Source organism: Sabethes cyaneus, chromosome 3 (genome assembly GCF_943734655.1).
Source record: "Sabethes cyaneus chromosome 3, idSabCyanKW18_F2, whole genome shotgun sequence".
In the NCBI taxonomy this organism is placed as follows: Eukaryota; Metazoa; Arthropoda; class Insecta; order Diptera; family Culicidae; genus Sabethes; species Sabethes cyaneus.
The window spans coordinates 93,975,730-94,002,395 of NC_071355.1; the positions used below are offsets into that span (position 1 = coordinate 93,975,730).

A 26,666-nucleotide genomic window follows, 5' to 3' on the forward strand; every position below is an offset into this window, starting at 1 on the left:
ATGGACGTTGAATATCTTGCCGAAACCAGTATCTTATCGCAATACTATATTCAAGTATACGGTATATACCAAAGACGATTTGTTTTTCCTTGTTTCCCATATTTCTGGTAAGTTAACCTGATTCTTTTGGTTGGAGGTGTATTCTATCATAGTGAAGTGTGCATCTGTTTCAATAGCAAATTGCACACCACAGAATCGTTTGCTGTAAACTTGACAAACTGCTATTTCATCCTAGGTACTAAGTTTTCTCGTGCAAGCCGAGCCAGTTACCACCTGCCGTCCGTGCACGGTTCAGTCTTTTACTCTGGCTACGTTTGATAGTTTTACCGCTGTGTCATCAATATTTAGCTTGAGGTGATTTCCGCAGAAACATCTTCACTGCACCAGTGACCGACAGATTAGAACTAATTTCTCTGTTGAAATAAAATAATGAAATTTAACTCTTACAGGTTATTAGTTATGATCGAGATATACGACGACTATATCGCTAGACCAATATCGTACCTCGTTGTCTGCCGGTAAACATGCAATTGAATTTTCAAAACTCTGCGATTTTTTGGAGAAATAATAATTTAATTTGTAAATAATAGTTGTATTAAGTGCAATCGGATTTGTCAGTGCATTTGTTTGAATTTTTTCCAGTCTGTGAATTGATTTAAATTTATCTATAACCATCCAACGGAATGCAGTTCCCCGACCGTCAATCCTTAAAGATGATTAAGTGTTGGTTGAAAAGTCAATACTATAGAAATAAATTTGTGGCCGATAGTGAGCCCAAGTACTGTAACGCTTGAATGCGATGATTGGAACTGACACGCTAACATATCAACCGATTACGAACATGTAAGGGGAGAAGTTTAAAGTCCATCGTTGGTAGCTTCTCCTCTCGGGCTGTTGCAGTATGTATTGAATCTTTCGGATGGGGCTCTTTTAAATATGTTTCAATTTAATCAACCGAACCGAACATAAAAAACTGGAATATTAACATAATATAATGTGGTCTTTAGGTTCAAAAAGAGTTACATTTTTTCTGAAATGAAAACTGGTTTAAGTAGTAACTAGCTGCCTGAAGACTGACTACTAAGTAGTAATGCATTTAGTAGTACGCAAGTCGGTTACCGTGAACGCATGTAATTCCGATCACTCGACCAAGGCAGGTGACTTTTAGAAGATTGAATAAACAACCGTACGCAATGAACATGCTTTGACTACGAGCATTCTTATTGACTAGGGTAACTAACCAATTCCATTTGATTTTGTTATTGTTATTGTTGTTAGTGTTATTTATTGTTTACACTCATCGGATGAACGGTCAACACGAACACTTACGAACTAAGAGATAAAGCTAGGGGTTTACATAAAAATTTGTCAAACGGTTACGAAAAACACTAGAGCTAACATTAAAATCAAACAAACAATAGTACTGGTTAAATAACAAACACATTGACCTGATGGGCTCGTTCTGTGCGTAGTTTGTTATGTGTTGTAGTCTCATAATATTCCAATATCGGAGATGGCTGTTTCCAAAACGGATCGAACTAGGCTGAAGTACAAGACGCGCAAGCAGTATGGATCACGGAACTCAGCTGAGACGCGGAGGATGAACCCAAGATTGACTGTAATGTGACTGTAATGTTCCCGAAAGTTCAACTCAGAGTCTAGCATAACACCAAGGTCACATACTACGTTTATTCTATCTACGTGTTCCTTTGCTATCATATACGTCCATTGAATCGGGTGCTTTTTTCTTGTAAAAGTGACTACTGAGCATTTCGCTACGCTAATCACCAAGAAGTTGCGTTTTCACCAGTTGTGAAATTTATTGATACTCCTTGTAACAACTGTCAGCCCATGAAGGTTTTGATTACGCAGAAAATTTTAGGGTCGTCGGCATACAGTAGTTTGCAACCTTCCGGTACGCATTGTGTTACTGTTCAATTGTTAATAACCGGCCTGAGGGGCTTTCGCCGAAGCCACTAGTCCCTGGTTGAACCACTGCACTGGGGACTCTTTGGGGTTGGGTTCCTAAGACCTCTTTTGTCTCCCAGTCGGCCGTGAGCGACTCGAAGGTCCTCAGGGTCGGCTCCGGGCCTACTTCGGAACTACGAAATCCGCTGGCTGTACCGCTGCTCCACTGCAATGAAGGCGACACCGTGTCACTCGTAGTCGCAGCCCGTCGTAGCTCCTGCTGGACGCCTACGACCTCGAAGGCTACGATGCAACCATTGATCTTCTTCTTCTTCAGCAGCATAGAGCCGGGGAGGCTCGTGCTGTTTCAAGCACTCGTCTCCATTCAACTCGGTCTTGGGCCACTCGTCGCCAATTTCCTATTCGTCTCAGAAGTCGCAAATCGCTTTCGACCTGGTCGAGCCATCGTTCACGTTGGGCCCCCTTGTGCCGCTGGGTTGGGCTCCTGGTGCCGGTGGGGTTGTTGAAGAGGACTATTTTCGTCGCACTGTCGTCCGGCATCCTTACGGCGTGTCCGGCCCACCGTAGCCTGCTAACTTTCGCTAGATGTACGATGGGAGTCTCCCCAAGCAGTGCCTATAGCTCGTGATTCATACGCCTCCGCCACTCTCCGCTTTCAGTTTGTACTCCGCCAAATATCGTCCGCAGCACTTTCCGCTCAAACATTGTTAACTTCGTGCGGCGGCGTATGCTTCCTGATCGTAGCGTTTTACGAAGGGCAAAGTAGGCCCGATTTCCCGCTTGGATGCGCCGCTGGATCTCCTTACTAGTGTTGTTGTCCGCGGTCACCAGCGATCCCAAATACACGAACTCCTCTACCACTTCTAGTTCGTCGCCATCTACGGTTACCGTCCGTGGGAGGCGCGCGTTTATTGCCTTTGAGCCTCTTCCTTTCATGTATTTGGTCTTCGAGGCATTTATTTTTAGCCCAATTCTCCTAGAGTCCGCTTTCAGTCTGGCGTAGATTGCCTCCGCCGTCGCAAAGTTCCTGGCCATGATATCGAAGTCATCTGCAAAGCCCAGAAGTCGGCTACTCTTGGTAAAAATCGTGCCTCTCGTTTCGATGCCCGCTCGTCGGATCACCCCCTCAAGAGCGATGTTGAACAGCATGCAGGATAGACCGTCACCTTGTCTCAACCCTCGTCGCGTCTCGAAGGGACTCGAGAGTGTCCCAGAGATGCGTACGAAACACATCACTCGATCCAATGTAGCTCTGATCAGTCGCGTCAGTTTGTCCGGAAAACCGTATTCGTGCATTATCTGCCATAGCTTGTCTCGATCGACTGTATCGTATACTGCTTTGAAATCAATAAAGATGTGATGCGTGGGCACGTTGTACTCCCGACATTTCTGCAAGATCTGTCGGATAGTAAAAATTTGGTCCGTAGTTGCGCGAGCCCCCATGAAACCCGCTTGATAATTCCCTACGAAACCTTGTGCTATCGGTGACAGCCGGCGTAACAGGATCTGGGAGTACCTTGTAGGCGGCGTTTTCCAGCGTAATACCACGATATTTGCAGCAGTCTAGCCGATCACCCTTTTTGTAGATGGGACAAACCACTTCTTCCATCCATTCCTCCGGTAGCTTTTCCTCCTCCCAAATCTTCGAAATAACCCAGTGTAGAGCAACCATTGATGCAGTTGGGATAGTTGTTGCTCAAGCATTCGACGGATATTTAGCGATATATTACCGGGTCCTGGTGGATTGTTGGGAAGAGAAGCTTGAGATTAGGTCACCTGGTACCATACGTCCAACGAGGCTATGAATGATTTGTAGTAAGTATACGACTCGTCAGTATAGTACGGCGTACTTATACAGGTACTCGGCAAGAAAACTTGTAGCTTCTAACTTTTAGCCAGAAAATTTTAGACTTAGTCGTACACTTTTTACTTTTTACTTAAGTTTTCGACGTTTACTGTTAATTTTCGATTTTTTATTTTTAGTTTGACGGTTAGATTAAGAAGACCTTCTAGAGCTCCTCAGCCTCTCATCCACCAACACCCATTTCATCTTCGCCTTGTACCAGTGCATTGTGCAGCGATTTTCGTGCGGTGCATCGATCGGGGTGTGGATTATGTTTATTTTTAGTACATATCATTTTTAACGTTATCGAACCACTAAAGTATTTTAATCTGTCTTGTCCCTATATTTATACTTATTTTAATTTAATTTATACTCTGACTATTTTTAATATTTATTTTAGGTTATAATAAAAAAAATTTAACAAAAATACTAAACAAACAAATAAACGCATTCCCAAACTACAACTCTTCAATAATACAAACATATATTTAATTAATGCTACTCTGCTGGTTCCCTTGCTTGCACTATTCTATGTGGAAATTGTGGGGTAAGAGCTACGCAACGGTAGCAATTGGCACACGTCGTTGAAAAATATGATAAACAGTAATGGCCCTAAATTACTGCCCTGTGGGACCCCCGAACGATTGCGGAACTCTTCGGATTCTATTGACTCCATTGATTCTATTGCTGTAAGTGTCCAAATTATGTACATACAGTTGTAGATGGGGCCCAAATTGGTTGGTTATCCTATGGTATTTGATTCTACTTTGGTTGAGTAAATTTTACATTTTCCTCAAATGATGTTTTTCGTACTACATAGTTTGTTGAATGTAGATGAGGTAAAATAGAAAAATAATTTCTGAATCCTGAATTTAAATTTCAGGTTTCGTATTCTACTAAAACGCTCCAAAAACCTCAGTCAATTTCTGAATGGTTATGGATATAAGGTTAGAGATATAGAAATAGAGTTTTAGGCTAAACATCTGTTGAATTTTAATAAAAATGTGCAAAAAGATTATTTTCAATCAGTTTCAATTCTATCATATACACCGGATGCGCATGAAAGGGTGAATATCGCTCTCAGCCTATATCAATCTTTTTAAACTATGTATTTGAATAGCAAGATATATAGAAATTTATTGATATTGATTGACAATATCATTGATGCTAACGAGATTTATCAGCATGTTAGGTTTAGGGTATTGCCGTTATCGTTGGGCCACTGTTATGGTCGGGATTTTACAGTTTTAGTAACTCATGATATCTATGATAAAACCATTGTAAAACTTCTTACTGTGATAGCTAACTTTTCACAATATTGTGAGTTTCAATCGTGTATTCAAAATGCCCGTACTGAATTCAGTGACTAAATCTTACAAAAAAAGTTTTCCAGGCGCAATGAACTTTTCTTCAAGAAATGATTCATGAAATGCAATTATCGAGATAAATTTTGAAAATGTATGAAGTGTGTTGTGCTGCACACGAAGACTATAGAAAAATCCCCTCCAGTAAGGTGTTTGGGAAGGCTAAGGTGAAATACTAGAAAAGCGCTTTTTACAAAGGTCGGGCCACTTGAGTAGTCATGGTTGGGCCACCATAATTTTAAGCGCAGAAGCATAATAATCGCTAGAAAATATCGGTCACGTAAAATGTGATGGAATAAAGCAAAATTAATACGATAAAAACCTAGATTTTTGTTGTTTTTTCATTGTAGTTGTATACTTCGGAATATTGCATTGCAGCAATATTGATTTTACAAGATCGCCAAAATTTCGCAAAAATGCAATTAAAAATAGGGTATTTGTACTTATATGAGCCGTTGTTCACGGAATTCATTCTTCCCAAGTCTCTATATAGAATTTCAATACGTATGTCTTAGATTTTCTGCGGTGGCCCAACCTGTACAACATAGCCCGACTATGACAACATTTTTTGCCTTCACATAAATGCCTATAACTTTTTTATTTTTCAAGCAATCAGTTCAGAGCTTTCCGAAAATATACCTTATTCTTAGACCTTTGCAACGATGTATTTGTATTTTAAAAATTACTTTTGAAACAAAAGTAATGGGCGAGTTACAAAACGTGGCCCAACCACGACGACATTCCCCTACTATCATAATAAATTGATCATGATCATAACTAAAAAACTTTGTACAACTATTCTAAACGCTGATGGAATGTGTATTTGTGTAGAATACTTTTATTTGAACCGACAAATTGGTGTCTGTTTCTTGTACTTTTTGAGGATTGTTTCATGCAAATGCAGCCCGCGACTGCATTTGTGATGGCCAATGAGAAATATTCAATTAACGTATGATTTTCGAGCGATATAATATCGGGCCAATGTCTTGTCTCAATATATTCCGCACTTCACTTTTGTATCAAAATTTAGTTCAGTTATCATTCAAAAAGATTACTCACTCATGCACACCTTATACCTTTTAAATAGATTGAAAAGCTCGTTGGTAGTTATTATGAAAAATCAAATTAAATATTTGAAAAAAAGTGTCTCACTGTAGACTTTTCCCAACACCTGCACGTGTGATCCAAAATAGGTAGGTTACCCTACTTTGGATAACATACATGCCTGTATGTTATTCCAATTTTAAATTTGATATTATTCTCCGAAAGTGTAAAACGGCCTTAAGCGGGTCTGAATGTTTTCTTAAGCATCTATCATATGTGAACTGTTTAAATTCTAGTATAAACCAGATTATAAAAAATGCTGCGCTAAGATTGTGCTTTATAGTATTGCTTAACACCTGTCTTACTGGAGAATGAATTAGCTGGTAGACATTGAATATGATTTTTTGAATCTTCTTAATAAAGTTTTTACTTTGTTACATTCATCACCGTCATCCTATGTGAAATATTATTCTTCCGTCACATTCAACCAAAAAAGATGACAAATGAAGCAAGATACCACTCCATTCATGACATAAAATCAGTACACAATTGAGATTTAGGAACACTAGAAAACCCAGAGGAACAGATGTCGTTTACTTACAAAATTTTGCATAAACACAATCACAACTTTATCGTTTCTAGTAAACAATTGATCAACTTTCTATGACATTTAAACGTTTGACTAATTTACTATTAGAAAAAAAAATTGGCGCTAATAAACTGTTTCTTCCTGTTGTATACAAACTCTCTGTGTTTGGCAATAACTATTCAGTTGACGTGTACTGCGTAAAAGCACGACAGCTTTTGTGGCAAAATTCGATATGACACGGGGTATAAAGTTTCAGGACATGCGTGCTAGATATCCTCCCCTGTCACGCACACCTGTGTAGCAACCGAACGGACGCCAAATGTTTGACAATCCTCAATCCGACAAGACAAATTGAACAGGATTTTTGTACTCTTCACTTGCTGGTCCTAGCGACGTGGTAAGCAGCTGTCATCAGCAAGCTGCCTGATGGAATTCGAATTCAACAAATGATTAAACGAAGGCAAGTGGTGGAAGTCCCGATGCTGGCACATGTTGATTTTAGACGGATTTACCGGCTTTAAAAGAATTAGAATTTGATGGATTATGTAGAAAAGGCTGACGTGTCAAAATTTAATCACAGTGTGAGTAGTTTTTTAAGATGAAATTACCCGTCATTGATTTTGTAAATTTGAAAAGCAGTTTTCTTATTTGAAACAAAAATTCTGTTCATGAAAATATATTCGCTGTGTTCAGACTGGCAAGAAGAATTTAGTGAATATACCTTTAAGAACAAAACCCTTTTTTGGGCCCAAAAACTGCTTTCGAAATTGGGCTTGTCGACAAAAAGTTAATGACTGCTAATTTTCCGTTCACACCGATAGGTTTCAATAAGCTGTTGCGGTAACATAGCCTTCCATACTTTATCTCATAGAACTTTTCCATTATTTTCAGAAACACTCTACTTGACATACTAAATGGAAAATAGCTATATATTCGATAGCTGGGATGTTTTGTTCCTGTGGTGATAAAAAATATCGTAGTATGACATGCTGATTTCAAGAACCAAACGCCAATCCATTTAAAAACATAAATAAATATATGAAAAAGATAATTTAAACAAATCTTCGCGGTTTAATGGTTTTAAACTTAGCACATTCCAAGGATTTTGGGATCACGATATGTGAGACAGTGTTTCATATATCCACAACTCCATGAAAAATAGTTATATCGAAGATTGAAAGTTCTCCGGTTTTGTTCCAATTTCTGTAGTTAATCTTTTTCATAAGTTTTCCAAGTTTTAGGTCCGACCTTTTATTTGCCGCACTAAACTGAATTCAATTTTGATGGCGAATGAGAAATATTTTAATAAGCGTTTTAGATTTAATAATTCCAGTTTAGATTTTTTTTACAAAACGTCAAAGATAGGTTCGTTTAAAATACAGAATAGGAGTGTAAACTTTAAAATAGATGCTAAATTATGTCTATTGAATCTACTTTCTGACGAGGTATTTACTTTTTGATTTAGATTGTTTTTAGGTAGGTATACAGTAGGATTTTGAATTTAGCAACAAATGCGTGTCGCTTATCTTGCCAAAATCGAGACCCTTTTTTGATATGAAAAAATTGAATGGAAGTGCGTTAGAAATTGACTAAATGTTATTAATGAACGATTGCAACCTTTATATGTTTACAAAATCCGCCAAGAGCTATCCGTGCGGTACAGCGGGGTGCTATCCCTATCTTAACGAACGGTGTTTGACAGTCGACTTAACGAAGGGCGCTATTTCAAGAAATGCAAGAAATAGAGCCCGTCTGACAGGTAGATTTGCTGCCAACCTTGTCGAGGTGTGCTGAGATGTTGGCAACAAAAACATGGCACCCATCGCAAGCCCCTGGTGCGGTACAAGTAAGTTGTTGACGACCTGCGGTAAGACGTAGTTCTACGGCAATAAAAATATTGTAACATTCTATAATCGCAAACTTTCTTTCATGAACATATTTAGGGCAATATTTTTTCGTCGGCCTCTTCCTAGTTCACTGCTGAAAATAGTATTAACTACTCTTTCGTAGTGTATTCTGGCCATGTGTCCAGTCTGCCACTTTGTACTACCTTCACTATATCAGCATATTTGTAAACTTGCTACAACTCGTGGTTCATGTGTCTCCGCCGCACTCCATTGTCCATTTTGTCATCAAGTATAGATCGCAGAATGTTACGCTCAAAAACCACAAGCACTCTTCGATCAGCTTTCTTTAGCGTTCATGATTCATGTTTGTAAAGGCTCACCGGGAGGATTAGTATTCTATAGAGCGCAAGTGTTCTGCAAATTTGCCCTCTACGGGACTTCAACTGGGTACGTAATTCGTAGAAAGCCCGATTCGTAGTTGGCATTCGTCATTTTACTTTGCGGCTTGCATCGTTGCCGCATATCACGAGCGTACAAAGATATATAAATTCCTCCACTGCTTCATACCGTTCCCCATCCAACTCCACCTCGGTACCAACGCCACTTGAACTCCCACCTGATGACGCGTTGTTCCTCCAGCAATAGCTTAATGTCTTTGCAAGCTGGTGGGAGACGAATCGAATGCTGCTCAATCCAACCAAATGTTCGCTCATCACATTTTCGAGGAAAAATCACACGCTACACTTCCAATATGATCCAATACACTAAATGAGATTCCAATTCAGCGCGTCGGACAAATAAAAGATTTCGGCGCGTTACTTGAAGTTAACTTTCAAACAACACATTTCTTTCAGCGTTGCCAAGACCTCTAGAGCACTAGGCCTGATTATGCGATGTTTAATCAGCGCATAAATGTTTCTTGGGAGGGCTTTTTTATTAAGATGACAAATGGTTTATTCAGCTATTATAGCACAATTATTGAGAATATTGACGGGTTGGGGAGAGGTTGAAGATGCGCCTAATCTGCTTGTGACACTATTATGTGAAGCAGCTGATTTACAGCGCATTCGTTGACTGCTGAAACACTTATAGAATACAGTGGCCTTTCCTTAAATTCATTCAGCGTCTACCACCTGTATTCAGAGTTAAATCAGCTGTAACCAAAGCAGTAGTATTTTAATTCAGCTTCGGTGTTTGTTGGGGTATCATCGGATTTGCTAATAGCTGCTTTGAAGCTGCAATGTAGCCTAATAGAGGCTTTTACGCATTTCTAAAAAACCAATTTGCGCAAAGCTTGTCTCCAGCGCACAGAAGTTATATAAGGGCGATATTATTGCTTAACAAGTGTTTTTTCTGCCTCAAATGAAATAGGTTGTATAAGTTCTCCAATTTCGGCGGAATAAGTATTGTAGAATTGTTTACATTAATTTTATTCGATGCATATTCAGCTATGGCTGAATAATTATGGCTGCTAAAATGTTTAATCAGCGCATAAATGTTTTTTGGGACGTGACTTCAATAGCATAGAATGTTTGGTAGCGCTCTACGGGTAACTAGTACGAGCCTCTCTAGAATACTGCTCTATGGTATGGGTCCCTCTCTACAACAATGTAATCTACTGCATCGAAAGTATCCAGCGTCGGAATGTATGCTATGCTTTTCGAAAGCTTCCATGGTGTCAACTAATAACAAACATGCGAATCGAGGACCGTTGTCAGCTCATTCGTATCGCCACACTCGAACTCCGCCGAGAAGCAGCACCCCTCGGACACCTTGACATCCAACATCGACTGCCCTACCATCCTTCGTCAAATCAACCTGAATGCACCAACGAGAGTACTGCGGAAGCTACCCCTACTAAATCTACCTTTTCGTCGCACCAACTACAGTACCAAAAGCGCCATCACTGGTTTGCAGCGGTCGTTTAACCTAGAGTAACTATATACAGAGTGGCGACAAGTCATCTCAAATGTATGCAATGCAGTTTTTCCAAGGTTTTTCTTTCTCTTTCCTGCATACGCGTTGGATAGGTCGTCTGCTCGATTGGAATGACACTGACAGATAATTATCATTCCAATTTTGACATTGTCGCCACTCTGTATATAGTCACTCTAGTTTAACCGAGTTTCATCAGTGTTCGATTTTAATTTGTCTCAACGAGTGTTACATTCAAGATTCGACGTTTTTCATATTAGGGCCATTATGACAAGCTTTGCCTGTTGGTAACAATAAAGGAAATGAAACTTCCACCTGCAACCATGCATTTCGTTTTGGCGATTTTAATGGTAAGTCGCAAACTCACTGTTTTCAATTCAAAAGGTCTAAAGGCCTCTTCCATTGCTCTACGGTTGATTCCGATGATATCGGCGTCATCCGGAAAACCAAGAATCATATGAAGTTTCGTGATGATAGTTCCGTTTTTCCACGTTTGCTCTTTGTATTGCACCTTCCAATGTTGAACAATAGGTTAGACATCCCTTTGCTTGAGTCCATCCAACGTCACGAAAGTGGTTGAGGGGGCGCCCGGTATTCTGACGTATGATTTGCACTCATCTAGCGTCGCATGAATCAGCTTAATTAGTTTCGTCGGAAACCATAGCTCATTTCGTTTGACTGAATAGTACGCCGCCTTAAAGTCCAGAAACGTGGTGAGTCTTCAAGTTGTACTCCCAGAACTTGTGAAGTAACTGATGCAAGGTAAACATCTGATCCGTAGTGGAGCGACACTCACGAATACCAGCTTGGTACTTGCTGACGAAGAACTCCGCTAACGGTATCAGTCTACAGAACTATATACGGGAGCGCACCGAAGCATGTAATGCCTCGATAGTTTTTACAATCGAGTCAATGTATTTTTTTAAAGATCAGTGCAAATGAGCCCATGCTATTAATTGTTTAAAAACCGCGGAAACTATTTGGTAAAATTATGAATGCGCATTTTATTTTGGTGTAAAAAAGCTAATTCATAATTGTGTAGAATGTAAAAGCATCAAACATAACCAGATCCAATAAAATCAAGCGATTATCCGCGATCTCATTCCACATGTAAGAAATCACGGTTTTCTCTTAAGCTTTTACCACTAGTCGGTATGCAAATTTCATAATAAATACAGTCTATCTAATTGATATACTGTCAATACTCGATGATTTATCACAAAATCACAATATTTCATCACACATCAGTTGGAGAAAAGTAGATGATTAAATTTTATTGCCAATTATGTTGAGATATGAACCCATTGTATCCCAGCAAACAAGCGTATGTAACAAACGCTATAACGAACGCTTCCGCCATTTCGGCAGTCTAGTTTTAGGAGTTTATACAACACGTGATTATATGTATTTTTGCTGGTTGCATTTAACGCCTAGCTGCACAAACTTGGTGCGTTTTGTTTACGGTCTTTGGCGTTTTGCCTCACATAATGATTTTGACTCTTGCCAGAAATCGTCAAAAATAACAAAAAATACTGGTTTTTGTTAGGAAATTTCACCAGGAGTAGGTGTAAAACAGATCCCAAAGTCTTTTAGAAGTTGGCAAACGTTGCTCTGTAAAATGATGTTTTGCTTAAGCGGTGCATTCTGGACCACTTTACCCTACTTGCGCTTTGTAGACGGTGGGTTCCTTTTTCCACAGTTCTAGCCTCGCTACACCTTTTTCTATTCTGGCGCGTTGTCGCAGTGAGCATGCGATTCCTGCAAGTAGCTGGCAGGCAGCCATGTTTTCGATGCCAACATGTTAGCGTTAGCGTAAACGCAGGGGCTTGCGATGGGTGCCATGTTTTTGTTGCCAACATCTCGACAAGGTTGGCAGCAAATTTACCTGTCCGACGGGCGCTTTTCTTGCAATAGCGCCCTACGTTAAGTCGACTGTCAAACATCGTTCGTTAAGATAGGGATAGCACCCCGCCACTCTTCACACAAGTTAGCTCTTCAGCTGTCAGTGGGGCCCACGACTCCTGAGCCCGCCTGATGTTAGCTCTCGTCAACGCAAAGTAAACGAGATAAAGGTGCCAGTTTGCTGCACTCCTGGCCCGGTTATTCTTATCTGTCATTGCCTCGCATTCACCATCAAACAGGCTGTTACGCTGTCTTGCACGCGCCGCTTCTACCACCTCTCTCGCAGTCAGCGGGGTGCTATCCCTATCTTAACGAACGGTGTTTGACAGTCGACTTAACGAAGGGCGCTATTGCAAGAAAAGCGCCCGTCTGACAGGTAAATTTGCTGCCAACCTTGTCGAGATGTTGGCAACAGAAACATGGCACCCATCGCAAGCCCCTGCTCGCAGTTGTTTCAATGGCACCATGGAGATTCCTCCACTACCCACTTAAATCTTCTTCGCTGTCTTCCTGCTGTTCTGCGATTCATTGATCAAGCTTTCTGACGTATTCCGCTGCCACACCCTGGGCCATCAACCGCTTTTGCTTTAGATTAAATACAAATGTTATGTATTACAAAACTGCATTTAAATTTGTATGGATTTATCTCCATATGCTTCTAAGCGGACTTTTCTCTTAACTTCTTCCATTTGTATTAGCACAGTGACATTGTCAACTTTTTTCGCTCAGAGTTGTCAGTTAGGAGGACTGTTGTCCTTTGGCACGTAAATAGTGTTATTTTGTTTATATCAGGCAATTGTATAGACTATCTTTTCGAATAGCTGTAATGAAAAATTATAGTTCCGCAAGAACTTTAAATTTTTAAATCAATAGGGTTACGGACCCTGTTCGTCATACGTAAACACGATCCATACTTTATTGCGAGTTTTTATAAGAATTAATCCGCAAGTACTCAAGTTTTTTACACCAGATATATCTGACACATTTTGCCTGTACATGTATACCCATTTAGCCCGAAAAAATATTTCGGAGCTTACATTTCTCAGTGGAATAATTTTTCATTTTGCAGCGGGAGTTCTTCATACGAAAATTCACTGCGTTATAAGCAAGATTTCTTTCGTTTATCATGGACAGACATCAATTTCACTTGATAAATTAGTGAAGTAATTCAAATGATTCAAAATCTTCGCTTTTGTCTAGTTCATAATTCCTAATCTAGTTGCAGTTTTCAATTGAAATTTTATTTTTTTTGTTCTTAGATAGTAATTTTAGCTACAATGTCAGGCTTGTATTGTTAAGCGTTGCACAATTAATAGTTAGTACGGTTCATCAGAAAATGGGCACCCGAGGGTTCGTGCAAACACTTTTTTCCAAAACCGAAAGAAAACTACATTAGGACTCGGCAACCGCAGCTGTCATTGCTTCGGGATGGACATGCGGGAAAACACCCTGTATCCGTGAAAGCTCGTATAGGTCTAACCGCCCGTACTGCGCCTGTCTTCTCCTTCCCGATCGAATTGGTTACGATTTTCCGCGTACAATCGTGCAACCTACGGTCAGGGCGCAGCAGTATTAGTCGAGATAGACGCGAGAAACGGTTATTCTCCTATTTAGTTGTACAATTCGAAAAAGTTTAAAATGCATAAAAACCTAATCAAATAGTTATTCGGTTCTGGTTACTACTGTGTTATTCCTGTTAAATCTACGCAGTTTTTATTCTAGGTGGAGTATATTTCGTTGAGCATTTGTTGAATAATGTGGCACGCAATCAAAGTTAAAAAGTGAGAAAATTTATGTGGTTGCAGTAGGTATTCAGGTGTGCTTCATGTTGAAAAACATGTTCCTTAAATTTTCTACGATTCTCAATTGTCAGTGAAAAAAAGGTTTTTCATACAAATCAATTGAAGGGCAAGAAAATTGCGACGGTCCTTGGAAATTTGACCGCAGTGGCTGAAAAGGAGAAAAAGAAAGCTCCAGTCAGCAGTCGTGCAGCTCCTTCAAAATGAGTGTCGCCTGTAATACGAGATGTGTTGAATGCGGGATGCGAGACAAATAAAACTGATAATGGGATTAAACGTGGAAACCTACTGTTTAATGCGGTTACAAAACACCAAATCTCGTTCATTCAGAAAACCAGCCGCAACAAAACCAGACACATCGAATGAGTTTTCATTTTCAGCTGGAAAGGTGGGTATAACGGAAACATTTATTAACCACCCAGTTAGTTACACATACTTATAAGCGTCCACCCACTCTTCTCTGCTAATTAGTTTATTCAATGTTTTTTTTTGACTAAAACATTGCACGCATATCCTTGAAACATTTATTGCAGCAAAGGCCGGGCAAAGTGAACGTGAATGGCATTCTCAGGCAGGGCTTTCCTTTTCTTTGTCTCAAAATATTAGTAGCGTTAGAGGCCAACATGTGTAGTTGTGCTTGTGACAAAAAGTTACCGTGTGTAAAAGTCGATAAAACGATGTTGTTTAACTGCCGCAGAGAGAACCACAGAGTAGGACGGTAAAGAAACAGTCGCAGGATAATGTGCAAATAAAAAAACAGATTGATTTTACTGGATTTTTACTTTCACCTACGCTCTAGCGAGCGTTTAGGTACAATGTTATTCGAGCTGGCGAAGTTCCCTAGGATTAGTTAATAACAATCAAAAGATATCGATACTGAAAACTTTTGTTGAAGAATCTTTTTTGACGTTAACGTTACCACACAGGTTCCTATCCTTTGTTCAAAGGCACTTAAAACACGTGATGTTATGGTATGTTTTGTTTTTGTGTTATGTTCAAATTTTATTAAAATACTTTTCAGAAAAGCTTGGACTATCAAATGTTCACTACCTGCGCAATTAAAAATCTTCGTGGTGCTGCTAGTTTTAAAGCGTACCGCTGTATATCATCCCCAGATTACGATAATTGTTTTAGCAGCAACAGTAAAAACTGTGGATCATTATTTGACTAGGGTGTGACGCCATTATTAGTCCTATTGCCTATATTGATCCTATCCTATTTTAATCGGCCATATCTAGAATCAACCATATAATCAACTATTTAGCGCGGTTTGCTTGAAGGATAGAAGGATGAAACTTACATTTAGGTTGGAAAAACTCCTAGATAATTGTTTATCACTGCAAATATAGATAATTGTAGTGAAGATAGGACCAATATATGCAAAAGGACTAATAATGCCACCGTCACCCTATATAATATGCAGCAGGAAATAAATAGGTAAAATTATTAGCGATTAACGGTCGCTTTGATAGTGTAGTTAAATAGCTTTTCGTAGCTCTTCAGTTCCTATTCCCAACGATAGTGAATCATGCTATCTATACCTAGTAATATCAAGCTGACATAATAAATCATTATGTACCATATAAGCAAAGCTCTTAAATTTTAATTTCATCATTAAAATGGTTTTCTGATAATAAAACCGTTTATTGAATATTATTCCACCGCTGTATAAAATGGAACCGTAAAACACGCACGTCACATTGAACTGCATCCCAACTGCAGGCCAAAATACGTAATATTTAATAGTATTTTTTTATTTGGTTTATTTCTCGTGAAACTATCCTCCTTTCTGTTGTCGTATTACTTATAAAATGACTTATGAAGAGCTCGGGGAGTGATGTTTCAGAATAGTCACATCACATCTGTGATATGGAGCTGTTAAAATGGTGCGCTGTGATAAAAAGGGGTTTTAAGCACAGTGCAGTTTTTGATGTTGTTGCAGTCACGTATCGTAACGTTTCCGCACGTATTTTTGAAGCAAGAAAAACTACTGTGCAGCTAGAATATAGCTGCTGAGTGTTTGACGGGCTAGATCCATTGTTTCAAATGCTGCGGTTACCACCACAAGGGCGTGGATGGCAAGAGAAAAGAATCATACCGACGAATCACGTTGTACTAGTGCACTTCCGCTAAAACAACGTGAATCCATTGTACTGAAAATTGTGTTAAACTAAAAACCAGAGAATGAATTCGAGAATATGAAAAATACGTAGAAGAAAACCATTTACTACTGTGTGCAACAATCATCACCTGAGCTGGAAATAAATGGTCGTAATATGGTAGGCTGACTATCACTACCTAGCGCCACAGTCAGCAAGAGGCCGTACAAACAAAATGGGATCAAACCAAGATGCATTACGGAAAATATTTCGAAATCTTTCGATCATCTCAAACCAACCAGATTGACCTAGCAAAACTATTACAACTTTCTAACTTCAGTGGATGTATCAACGTTTTTTAAATCCTAAAAATGGGTCATTCTCAGAGGAATGAAAGCGTCACAATTTTGCATATCTAACATCAATAGGGTAAGGGATCTAGTTTTTCGACCCTGTGCTAGTTTTCGCACCACTGCACTGCTGAAATATTCATCAAATAAGGTTTTATAACGGTAGTTTTTACAACTCCACTTCACTCCACTCCAGCGCCTCTGCGGTTCAAAGGAATCCGGTTATAATCTAAGATTATGGCTTGGTTCGACCCATGCAGATGCATAGGTCCCGTCCCATGCAGATGCAGATACGATGCTGGAAGAGTCCAGCATTGGTAGGAGTAGGTAGAAGTCAAAAAGACTACATGTTAAGCGTAACTATCAATACCCCCCCCCCCCCCTCCTCACCTTTCCGCTTTTCCCCTCCTTCACCAAACAAACTTGCATCAATTGTAGAACGCCGTTTCAAAAAATATTAACATTGTCTATGTCATCGGCAAAACAGTTGTATTGACCATATTTGTTATAGACCGTGTGCTGCGTGTTGATACCCGCTTGTTTCATAACATCGTTATAGCGCTAGGTTGAACTGCAGACAAGAATGTTCACGATTTTTCATCGCTCTTTGCAGTCGATAGTTTCATATGCAGCTTTGAAGTCGATGAACGGATGATGCCAGGGGGCTGTGTATTCATAGTCTTTTTGGAGGATCTTACCTTCCAGTTGACTTCAAGACACTGCACTGGTCTAATAAACCAGTATTCGAATTTAGACTGGGAGAAATTGCTAGAGTAAATAGGCTCGTTGCACTAGCCCCACTATTGGCCTGTTGTACACTACCATTTGACTGCGAAGTTTGTCGGACTGAAAATCAAATGACCAGAAGAGTTGTCCTCAGCATAGAGCCGGGATGGCTCGTGCTGTTTCAAGTAGTTGTGTCTATTCAACCCGATCTTGGGGGTACTCTTCGTCATTTTTTCAGGTGTCTCACAGGTCGCAAATCGCTTACAACCTAGTTGAGCCATCTTCAACGTTGGATCCCTCTGTGTCTGGTACCGGTGGAGTCGTTGAAGGCAACCTGTTTTATTTTTTTTTTCGCCAGAAGTAAAATGGAGATATCTCCAAACAGTGCAATTAGCGCACGAATGCTGTAACTGAATGTTGGCTGAACATTTCCACATTAAATAATAATCGAAGAAATATGCGAAATTCATTATGCTATTCAACTGATAAAATATTCAAAACCAGAATAAGTATTTTAAAGGTTTTTAATAAAAAAGCTGCTAAAATATTAATAGATAGTCCTACGCCAACTTCAGGTACATTCCATTCCATATACACATTTAATTTTTTGTTCAGATAAAAAACTCACTTTTTATTGTGAAATTTTCATACTTTCCTGAATATATTAGAAGTACCGTCAACTGGACATAGTTTCTAGTTTCAGTTCAGCAATGTTTTAACACTTAGGCCATCAAAACTTTCTGAAAGCTAGCTTACGGGTAACAAAAAGCGTATGCACCATAGTTGACAAGTTCAAACATGGGAACTGTTTCAAGTCAGGCAAGCATGGCATCGCATCGGTCGCTGCAGTTCGCACGCAAAGCAACACACGAGGCTGCTACTAATAAATCAGTACCTACCAGTACATCGTGCATATTTTGATTGCCGGAAGTGGCCTGAAAGCTTTTCACGATTGTTCCCAAAAGAAAACTAATCCAAACTAATCGCCGTCGTCGAACTTGAAACTGGCTAAAAATAGCATCGTCTGCTTACAATTGTGCATAGGCATAAAGTGCACAAAAAGAGATCGATACCTTTTATGAAAAATATAAAAATACATTTAGACGCGTAGTACAAACAGAACAAATTCGATATACAGTGCTCTGCGAATATCGTTTTTGTATCAAAAGTCAAAGCTTATCATTCTGATTTTGTCACTCTATCCGGATATTTCATATGGTCTGTGTGTTGATTCGAGATTTTGTAATATTGCAATATATGTTAAAACATGAGCTATCTACTAAATCGTAGAAATGTTATTTAATTGATAACTAATTGTTGCAAGAAGAGAGCAATAATAGACTAAAAATGTACAAATCTCATTGTGTTTAATTCACACAAAACGAAAGCTGGCAGAATTTGCCGCAATTTTGTCATTTTGTCAACTCTGCGAAAAATATTGTAACATTCTTAATTAAGCGTGAATCTGACGAACGGTAAATGTTTGAAAAAAACAAATACATCCATAGCCAGATGTTGCGTTGGGAGAAGGCATATGCTCTCACCACAGAACAGAAGTGGAAGTAGAAATCCAAACACGAATACTTGCTACTTTCTACAGATACTAGCGAACCTGGCGGTAGCGAGTCACTTCTTTCCACGAAAACACACGAACGCATACGAATGCACACGAAAGCATGTGAAAGCTGCTATGCTATTGGCAGCAAGCGTTCTGCTTATATTGCTGTTATTCACTTCTATGCGAAAACCTTCCCAAAGAAAAATAAAAACAAAAAAGACTCTGTTACCAGTTTTGATCGTCGAAACGTTCGGACTTCCACTTCTGTTGTGTGCCGTCACTCTAATACTTTTTTCGCCGTTTTACCACCTCCTCGACATCGCTATCTTGGTCTGCAGAGTTTGACAGTACCCCCATTAAGTTGGACCCCTCACTATTGTACCCCAAACAACAATGGCCGTCGCATTGATTTCCTATGAAGTGATTTCCCGCCCAGTGTTTTTGACGTTTCAGTTTCAGTCACAGAAAAATGGCGACGAGCCGGGGGGTCGCGTTTTACTGATGTCTGTGTGAATCGCGATTGTGTGGGCTGCTGCAACGTTTCAATAAAGCAGCCTTTCGTATTCAACACGATGATTGTACAGCACAGATATGATGGTAGCGGAATGCCGTCGTGGTTGGGCCATCTTTTGGTCCACAAATCTCATTTCAAGAGAAACTTTGGAAATTTAACAAAGGTCTTATAAATAGTTTGTATTTAGACCTTTGTTAAATTTCCAAAACTTCTTTTAATATGGAATTCATGGACCAAAAGACGGCCCAACTACGACGCCATTCCCCTATAGGTTAACGGTTAATACAATTCCCTTTTTACTTTTTATTACAAATTTTGTAGCAGATGTGATGCTAAACCTGAAATAACAAATGATTGCATATTTTTCAGCGTTTTGCATGTTTTTTGCGTAGGGGGTCCCAAAACCATGTCTTACTCTGTAACCGGCAACAGGCAGAAAAACACATTCCCATTCATTTTATTTTTTTGCAAATTTGCAGCAATTTAAGCTAAAGCTCCAACGATGCAATTGTGCAACAACAAGTTTGGCGATGATATTCTTCATTTGGCGGTATTTTTTTCGACTCCAGATGCTTCAAGTTCAACGATCCATTCATTCCCGACAGTGAAAGAATGAGCAGGAACCCAAACAAGATTAACGGCATTATTAGACATGCTCAGTTCTTCTAATTTATGGCATATTATGATCGAATTAGCCGTATAAATGACACAATGAAAATGCTAGTCTCTAGTTATGACTCATGAGCAGGGATGGAAAATAAAATAATTTAATTCTCTACAGCCGATCAGAGCTTATATTTTACCTAGCTGCGAAAAAAACTAGCGTGCTGTTTGTGTAGATAATAACAATTATTATTATCAATACAATATGATGAACTAATGAATATTGTTACGTACAGTCAGTCCACAATCATGGGTCACACACAATTATGGGTCATTTTAGCATTTTCTGCCGATTAATGCGTGAATACTATACTAATTGATTGATGTAATTGTTTTTCATAAGTAGCATTAATTATTTGATCAACCATTAGGTGATATTCAAATGGATATTAGCAGCTAAAGCTAAAATGACCCACAATTATGCGTGAATTGTGGACTGACTGTATTGTCAGTCGCGCTTTTTACCCATTCGTTGGGTACTTTTTTTGTAGAGTGTGAAAACTTTGACAAATGAATGACTTTACCAGCGTTGAAAGAGATTTCGTAGGCTGCTCGCACTTACAGGAAATCTCGTGCCGAACTGTCAACGCGTGAGTGTTGACAAAAGCAAAAATACTTTCTTTTTTTCTCACGCAAAACCTTGAACAATATCAGCAACGCTGGCAAGGCCAATTTGATTGCATCTAATATCATTGGCGGAACAAAAGGGGGCTAGAGAGGAACTGAGCCCTCCCTAGAAAAGATTTAGCCCCCCTAGAAATATCTACTCAGTTTTTTGATTTAAAAAAAACCAATACTATACACACTTCGAAAAAATCTTGTAAGTTTACGTCTTCTGACATGCACATAAATGGAACATCGCAAATCATATAAAATTACGTGTTATTTCACTCAAAGGTTTGTTCATTACGTTTGGCTTGATGTAAAAATATATCTTTAAAAACAGTTTTGACTGTTTACGTTTTATTTAATGGAAAAATATATCGGATTTCAGTTTACGTCAAATGTGAGATTCATTTTTGCGTTCTGTGTAGGTAAGAAAAACTTCAGAGTAATTTTTTGTTGGCGTCACTGTTATAAGATCCCAAGCATTGATGTGCATTTCATTTTAATATACCGACGGAATAAAACGGTCGAAAAACTTTCCGGGGGCTATAGCACCCCCCTCCCCCCTAGAAATAAGTGCTAATTCCGCCAATGTCTAATATTATTAGGTACTTCCAATAATATTGGTTGGGTAAGAAATTACGCATTAGCACTTGTAATTTTGGAACTACTTGTAGCTAACATTATTAGGCTAATTATGCAACAGAGCTCAGATCATAATAACAGTGAATCTGATCGTTCGCGTGCTCACTAGCTAAAAGCGATATCCTTTCATCCCTGTTCACGACTTTCTGACTTTCTATTTGACAAGGGCATTATGAAATCGAAAGCATTCAGTTACGAAGTCGTAATCAGTTCTTTGAAACAGTTACTTCTATAGTTAAATCCATTAGTTAAAATTAGTTTTTCCAAACTCTGTCGTTTTGGTAAGAATTTATAGAAAACAAAACAACTAGTGACTATGTCGATATTACTAAAATATTTGAAATATACATTTTAAAATACATTTAACTATATTTCGCTGTCCTCCGTCCGATCGTCTAATTGGATTAGTGGTCCATATGCATGCATAGAATAGATTTCCTCGTCAATTCGGTGGATTTAACGAGAGTCCTTGTGGTGAGTCTGGCCTTAAAAATTCCATCACCACTTATTGCCGATTCACACAGCAAGTCTCCACATTGTTTCGAAGTAATGGTTCCGGTTCCCGCTTACACATCGCATGATATGTTGCTAATGTACCAACCGCCGGGGTAGGGTTAAAGTGCAATTTCATGTGCTAAAGGATAAGGACGAAAAAGTTTTGCATAAGCAACCTATTTCAAGGTGTAATTTATAGACTGGAAAGATTTATAAAAGTACTAACCCCGCTTGGAGTCCTTCGGATTGCAGCGAACGTGTGTGCATTTGGGGGTGCAAGGCAACAACTCCAATGGCTTCCGCTCAAGGCCGAAGGGCAGTAACGGGGTTTATGGTTTGTGTACACTCCCACTGTATAGGTGCTTTCTAGCAAAAGCATGGAAGCAAAACCACGTTATTGTGCAGTGCTGATAATTGCTCATGCAATTAACTCGGCAGTTTTACGCTAACGAAAGTTTTAATTTCAAAATGTTATGCTTTGCACAATTTTCCCCTGTAAACTATATGATTTACGAGAGTTGTGTGTTTTTTAAGTGAATCAAAACTTTCAATTGCCGGAAGTACCTATACTATTTATTTAAAATTCAATTTAATAATCATATACAAATCGTTTCGACGAAACTTACCAGAGATTTGTCTTCTAATAAATTCTAATTTTTCTTCTCTAATTTCAGAACTTCCTAATAGGAATTGGAATAAGTGCTAAAGTTTAAAATTGGTTCGGTTCTGTTTAGCAGTTGTGCGTATAATCCTTAGGAGTAAGATCAGTGTGTGCTTAATAATCAAAATCTCAAAAAATTGCGTGAATAAAGTGTGCTAGAAAGATAATTCTTGAAAATCATCATTGTGGTTCTATGAGTGTGAATCTACTAAGTATGCGTAACGGTAGCAGCATTGTGTTTTTGCAACGAAGTGGTCAACATTTTCTAGTTCAAGATCAATCGGGAGCCCGCTGAGTGAACGAATCGATTCAAAATGCCAGGAGGGAGACGGGGGCTGGTGGCTCCTCAGAATACATTTCTGGAAAACATCATACGTCGGTCTAACTCGCAACGTAAGTAAAAGTTAAAACCTCTCATAATGAAACACAAAGATTTATTCGAAAACTTTCTTAATCATGAGAATGAGTAGTACAAACCCTATTACAAACAATATCATAGTCTCCAAACCGATAAACTGCAAAAACAAAGTAGTGCAGCAAATTTATCTCAGTCTAATCAATAAAGTTGCATTTAATGCTAATTTAAATCGTGAAGAAAGTTATTAAACATTAAGTATGAGTTTTGACTTTCCTTAAACTGCATGAGCAATAGATTAACTTGCCTCAAAACACTGATCTACTGAATGAAAAACTTGAAACATTCGGTTTGAAGGGTTTCCACTGTAAAATTGCATCCCCTGCTATACCTGGCTATAACTTTTTACCGTTTGGGTTATTTTTTCAAAACTTTTCAATTGTTCACGTTCAGTTTAATTGACGCAACGTTTACAAAAATGAAGTCTAAGGAACAGCATATACATGAAAACGTTTTGTATACGCACTTCGAAAATCCGAATGTTTCTCATCATGCTATCGGAAAACCATAAAGGTTCGTTCTATATAGGGTTTCACCCGTAATAAAACGTTTTGAAGAACGTAACTGTCTAATTTGTCGCTCCACGCAAATTCTCAAAATGGAGCCCCAGAACAAATGAAAAACAGCCGGCGTTGCTGTGTGCCGACATTCTACTATCTACACACTCGCAAACGCAGCATCTCTCGTAGCATCTTTCTGCATAACCACTTACGTGGCAAACTACTCGTGAGCAGCCAGCTGCCCGTGAGGGCTACCGGCAAACTGAGATACAGATCTTGCATTACTTTTTATTTTCTTCTTCATCTTACGCCCTCAATTCTTTACGCGGGTGGGAGTGCGAGTCCTCGCGAGTGATCGGTATCAGTTGTAATAACGTGCGAGAGCGACGACCATGGCTGTTAGCTAAACACACACTCGCAGTAGTCGTTGCAGTGTATGAATAAACAAGAGCAGGAGTCCAAACGGAATGCTTGTGCCGGTGTGTTCATTAGAACGAGTACGCGTGTGTGAGAAAATTAGCCCACACAAGTGCGGGTTTCGTAACACTAGTCACAGTCAACCGCCATTTCTTTTGAATAATTGTCGGTTTCTTGAAACCCTTTCGGTAACCCTTTGGAACGGTTTCTTGAGAATGGAGCTAAGAGCATAGGAATGGCCGAAAGTGGAATCAAATTGGAATAACACTTTCATTGCTAGGCAGTCGAAACAGTTTATTTCTCCAAATGTTTCAATGACTCGCAAAATCCTGGAGCTTTCGAAGAAAGATCTAAGCATTTATACTGGTCTTATAACAGGACATTGTCCGAGCCGATATCATCTGAAGCTAATGGGAAAACTTCAAGATGATATATGTCGCTTCTGTGGCATAGAAAAAGAAGACTCGGAACACCTGTTATGCCGATGTCCGGCAATTCTCAATAAAAGATTAAGGTTCTTTGAAAGAGGGCTGTTAGAACCCTCTGATATTTGGAGAACAACTCCCAGCGCAGTAGTGCACTTCAGCCGAAGTGCACCACCAGGCTGGACAAATGCTATTAGTCAAACAATGACGATCACTTCTGATAGTGGTACGTCTTCTTGACAACATAGCTATAATAAAACGGGTGATATATCACAATAGATCAAACAAATGGTCGCAATAATAAAAATACCCAACACGAAAAAAAAACATTATTAGAATGATAAACCTTCAAAAAAGAAAAAGTTCAGTTCATATATCCTGTTACTTCAGAAACTTCCTCATATCTGCTGATTGCGGATTCTGAAGAGATTCGAAAATCTCTCCCGAAAAATCAATGTCACTTTCCCACTACGCTAATCTTAGTGTTTGGATTGTTGTGTTTTCCTGCGAATAGATTTTCATCAGGAGGAGGTGGAGCGCAAAGGGAAAACGAAGAATGGCGTAGGCGTATGAACCATGCACTGCAGGCACTACTTGGAATGATTCTCAAAGTACACTTATCGAAAGTTGGGAGAGTACGAAGGGTCGGTCTCGGTCACGTCGCAAGAATACCGGATAACCGTGCAGTGAATCTGATCGCTTCTAGACCTCCATCGGCCTTAAGGGCATATGTTGGAACGAAACAAATAAAATGTTGGCGGGTCCTTCAGATCGAGCGACAAGCCCAACATCTTCTTTTGCCTGCTTGGTTCGTGGCGCTCATACACAGGCGTGAGTGTTGACCGACCATGAACTCACCAACATTTTCGGCCACCATGTTCGAACGTTTATGAGGGCCTTCAGAAAAAAGAGAAACCCAACTTACTAGATGGCTCGACCAGGTTGAAACCGATTTGCTTGTGTCGAGATGCTCAACGAATTGGCGGCAAATAGCCCAGGACCCAGGAGAGGAAAGAAAGTTTTATATTAACCACTTATTTATTTAATGCTACATGTTTTTTTTTAATGTAGGCGAAATGGCGTCCCCTCGAAGTCGCACTCCAAGCAGCTGCTTGTTCTGCTTAAGGGAAGCGCCGGCCCTGTGACTGTCGATTGTGAGCAAAAAGTAATCCGTACAGAGATGAAAATTATACACGACCATACTCGGACCGATGCTAATTTTTGGAAGCCTTAAGTCACACTAGGTCGCGATGGTATAACTAGCGGAAATAAACCAATCGTCTTGCGTCTCTTTAGTTACGGAAGAAGCCGATATGATGGACTAAGAACACCGATCAGATCGTTCAGTTAATACTCCAGACAGCTCAGCGGTTGAGCAATTATGGGTCGCGATTACCACTGTTTGCGTCAACATACATACTCTACCTATGTGTAATATACATTTCGCCAGTTCCGATAAACGAAGAAATTCTGATTGAAAAGCATCTTGATTCGCTCAACTGGGTTGCTTTGCAACTAGGACCTCGAGTTAAAATCTTCATCATTGGCGATTTCAATTGCGAAATCGCGATTTCAGCGCGATGCCTTGGCAGTGCAACTCTTGAGGCCCAGACACAATGCAATGCAACGCATGGATTTTAATACATTGTGGAAGTTTGACAGTTCTAGATAGAATTAACAAAAGGGTGAATGGCGCAAGTGTAAACAAAGCAGATGAGAGTCATTGTTAGAGTTCGTCACCGTGACCGAGGACAGACAGGTAGAAGACCTGAAACCCGAATAGCGGAACATAAAAATGACACTAGAAAATCAGAAGATAGGACAGGTTTAACGCTACATACTATACAAGAAGATTATGTTTTTGACTTTAAAAATACGCGCGTTTTGGAAAAAATCGAAAACAAGGAAACCCGTCTCACAGCCGAAATGTTTCACATTAAAGTAAAAGGACAAGAGCGGACCGTAAACTTATAGCGAGAGCGCGGGAATTTTAATGACACATACAACGGTCTAATGACTAAACTGCGACAATTAGAAGACAAGAAAAAACGATAGCTTAGTTAGTAATAGTTATAGAGGACAACGCAGTGAGAATAGATGTTTAATGTAAGTTTGTGTTGACGATAGAAAACTGTTTGAAATTAATTTGTGTAAAATAGTTAAATGTAATTATGTTTTAGACGTAGTCAATGACTGAAGGATAGTAAGTCGAAACGTCCGCTGAAAGCATCATAGTTTTTATTTTCACCGAAAAAATCAACAAAATTGATATATAGATGAGAGTCATATTTTGATTGGACGAGGATCTTCCCAATCATGATGCCAGTCTCGCTGTGTTGA

The 26,666-nt window shown here is 39.3% G+C and overlaps 1 protein-coding gene and 1 long non-coding RNA gene across 2 annotated transcripts in view; both read left to right on the forward strand.

Annotated features, from left to right (window-relative positions):
* Positions 1 to 261: 261 nt before the first annotated feature.
* Positions 262 to 1,602, forward strand: LOC128743404 (uncharacterized). The gene is made up of 3 exons (XR_008412298.1): positions 262 to 354; positions 450 to 579; positions 643 to 1,602. It is a non-coding gene; the product is annotated as an uncharacterized LOC128743404 (long non-coding RNA).
* A 21,281-nt stretch (positions 1,603 to 22,883) lies between these two features.
* Positions 22,884 to 26,666, forward strand: part of LOC128741490 (potassium voltage-gated channel protein eag) — a 64,519-nt gene continuing 60,736 nt past the window's right edge. Inside the window, exon 1 of the mRNA XM_053837348.1 lies at positions 22,884 to 22,962. Within this exon, the coding sequence (XP_053693323.1) occupies positions 22,884 to 22,962 (79 nt within the window). The remainder of the gene's footprint in view (positions 22,963 to 26,666) is intronic.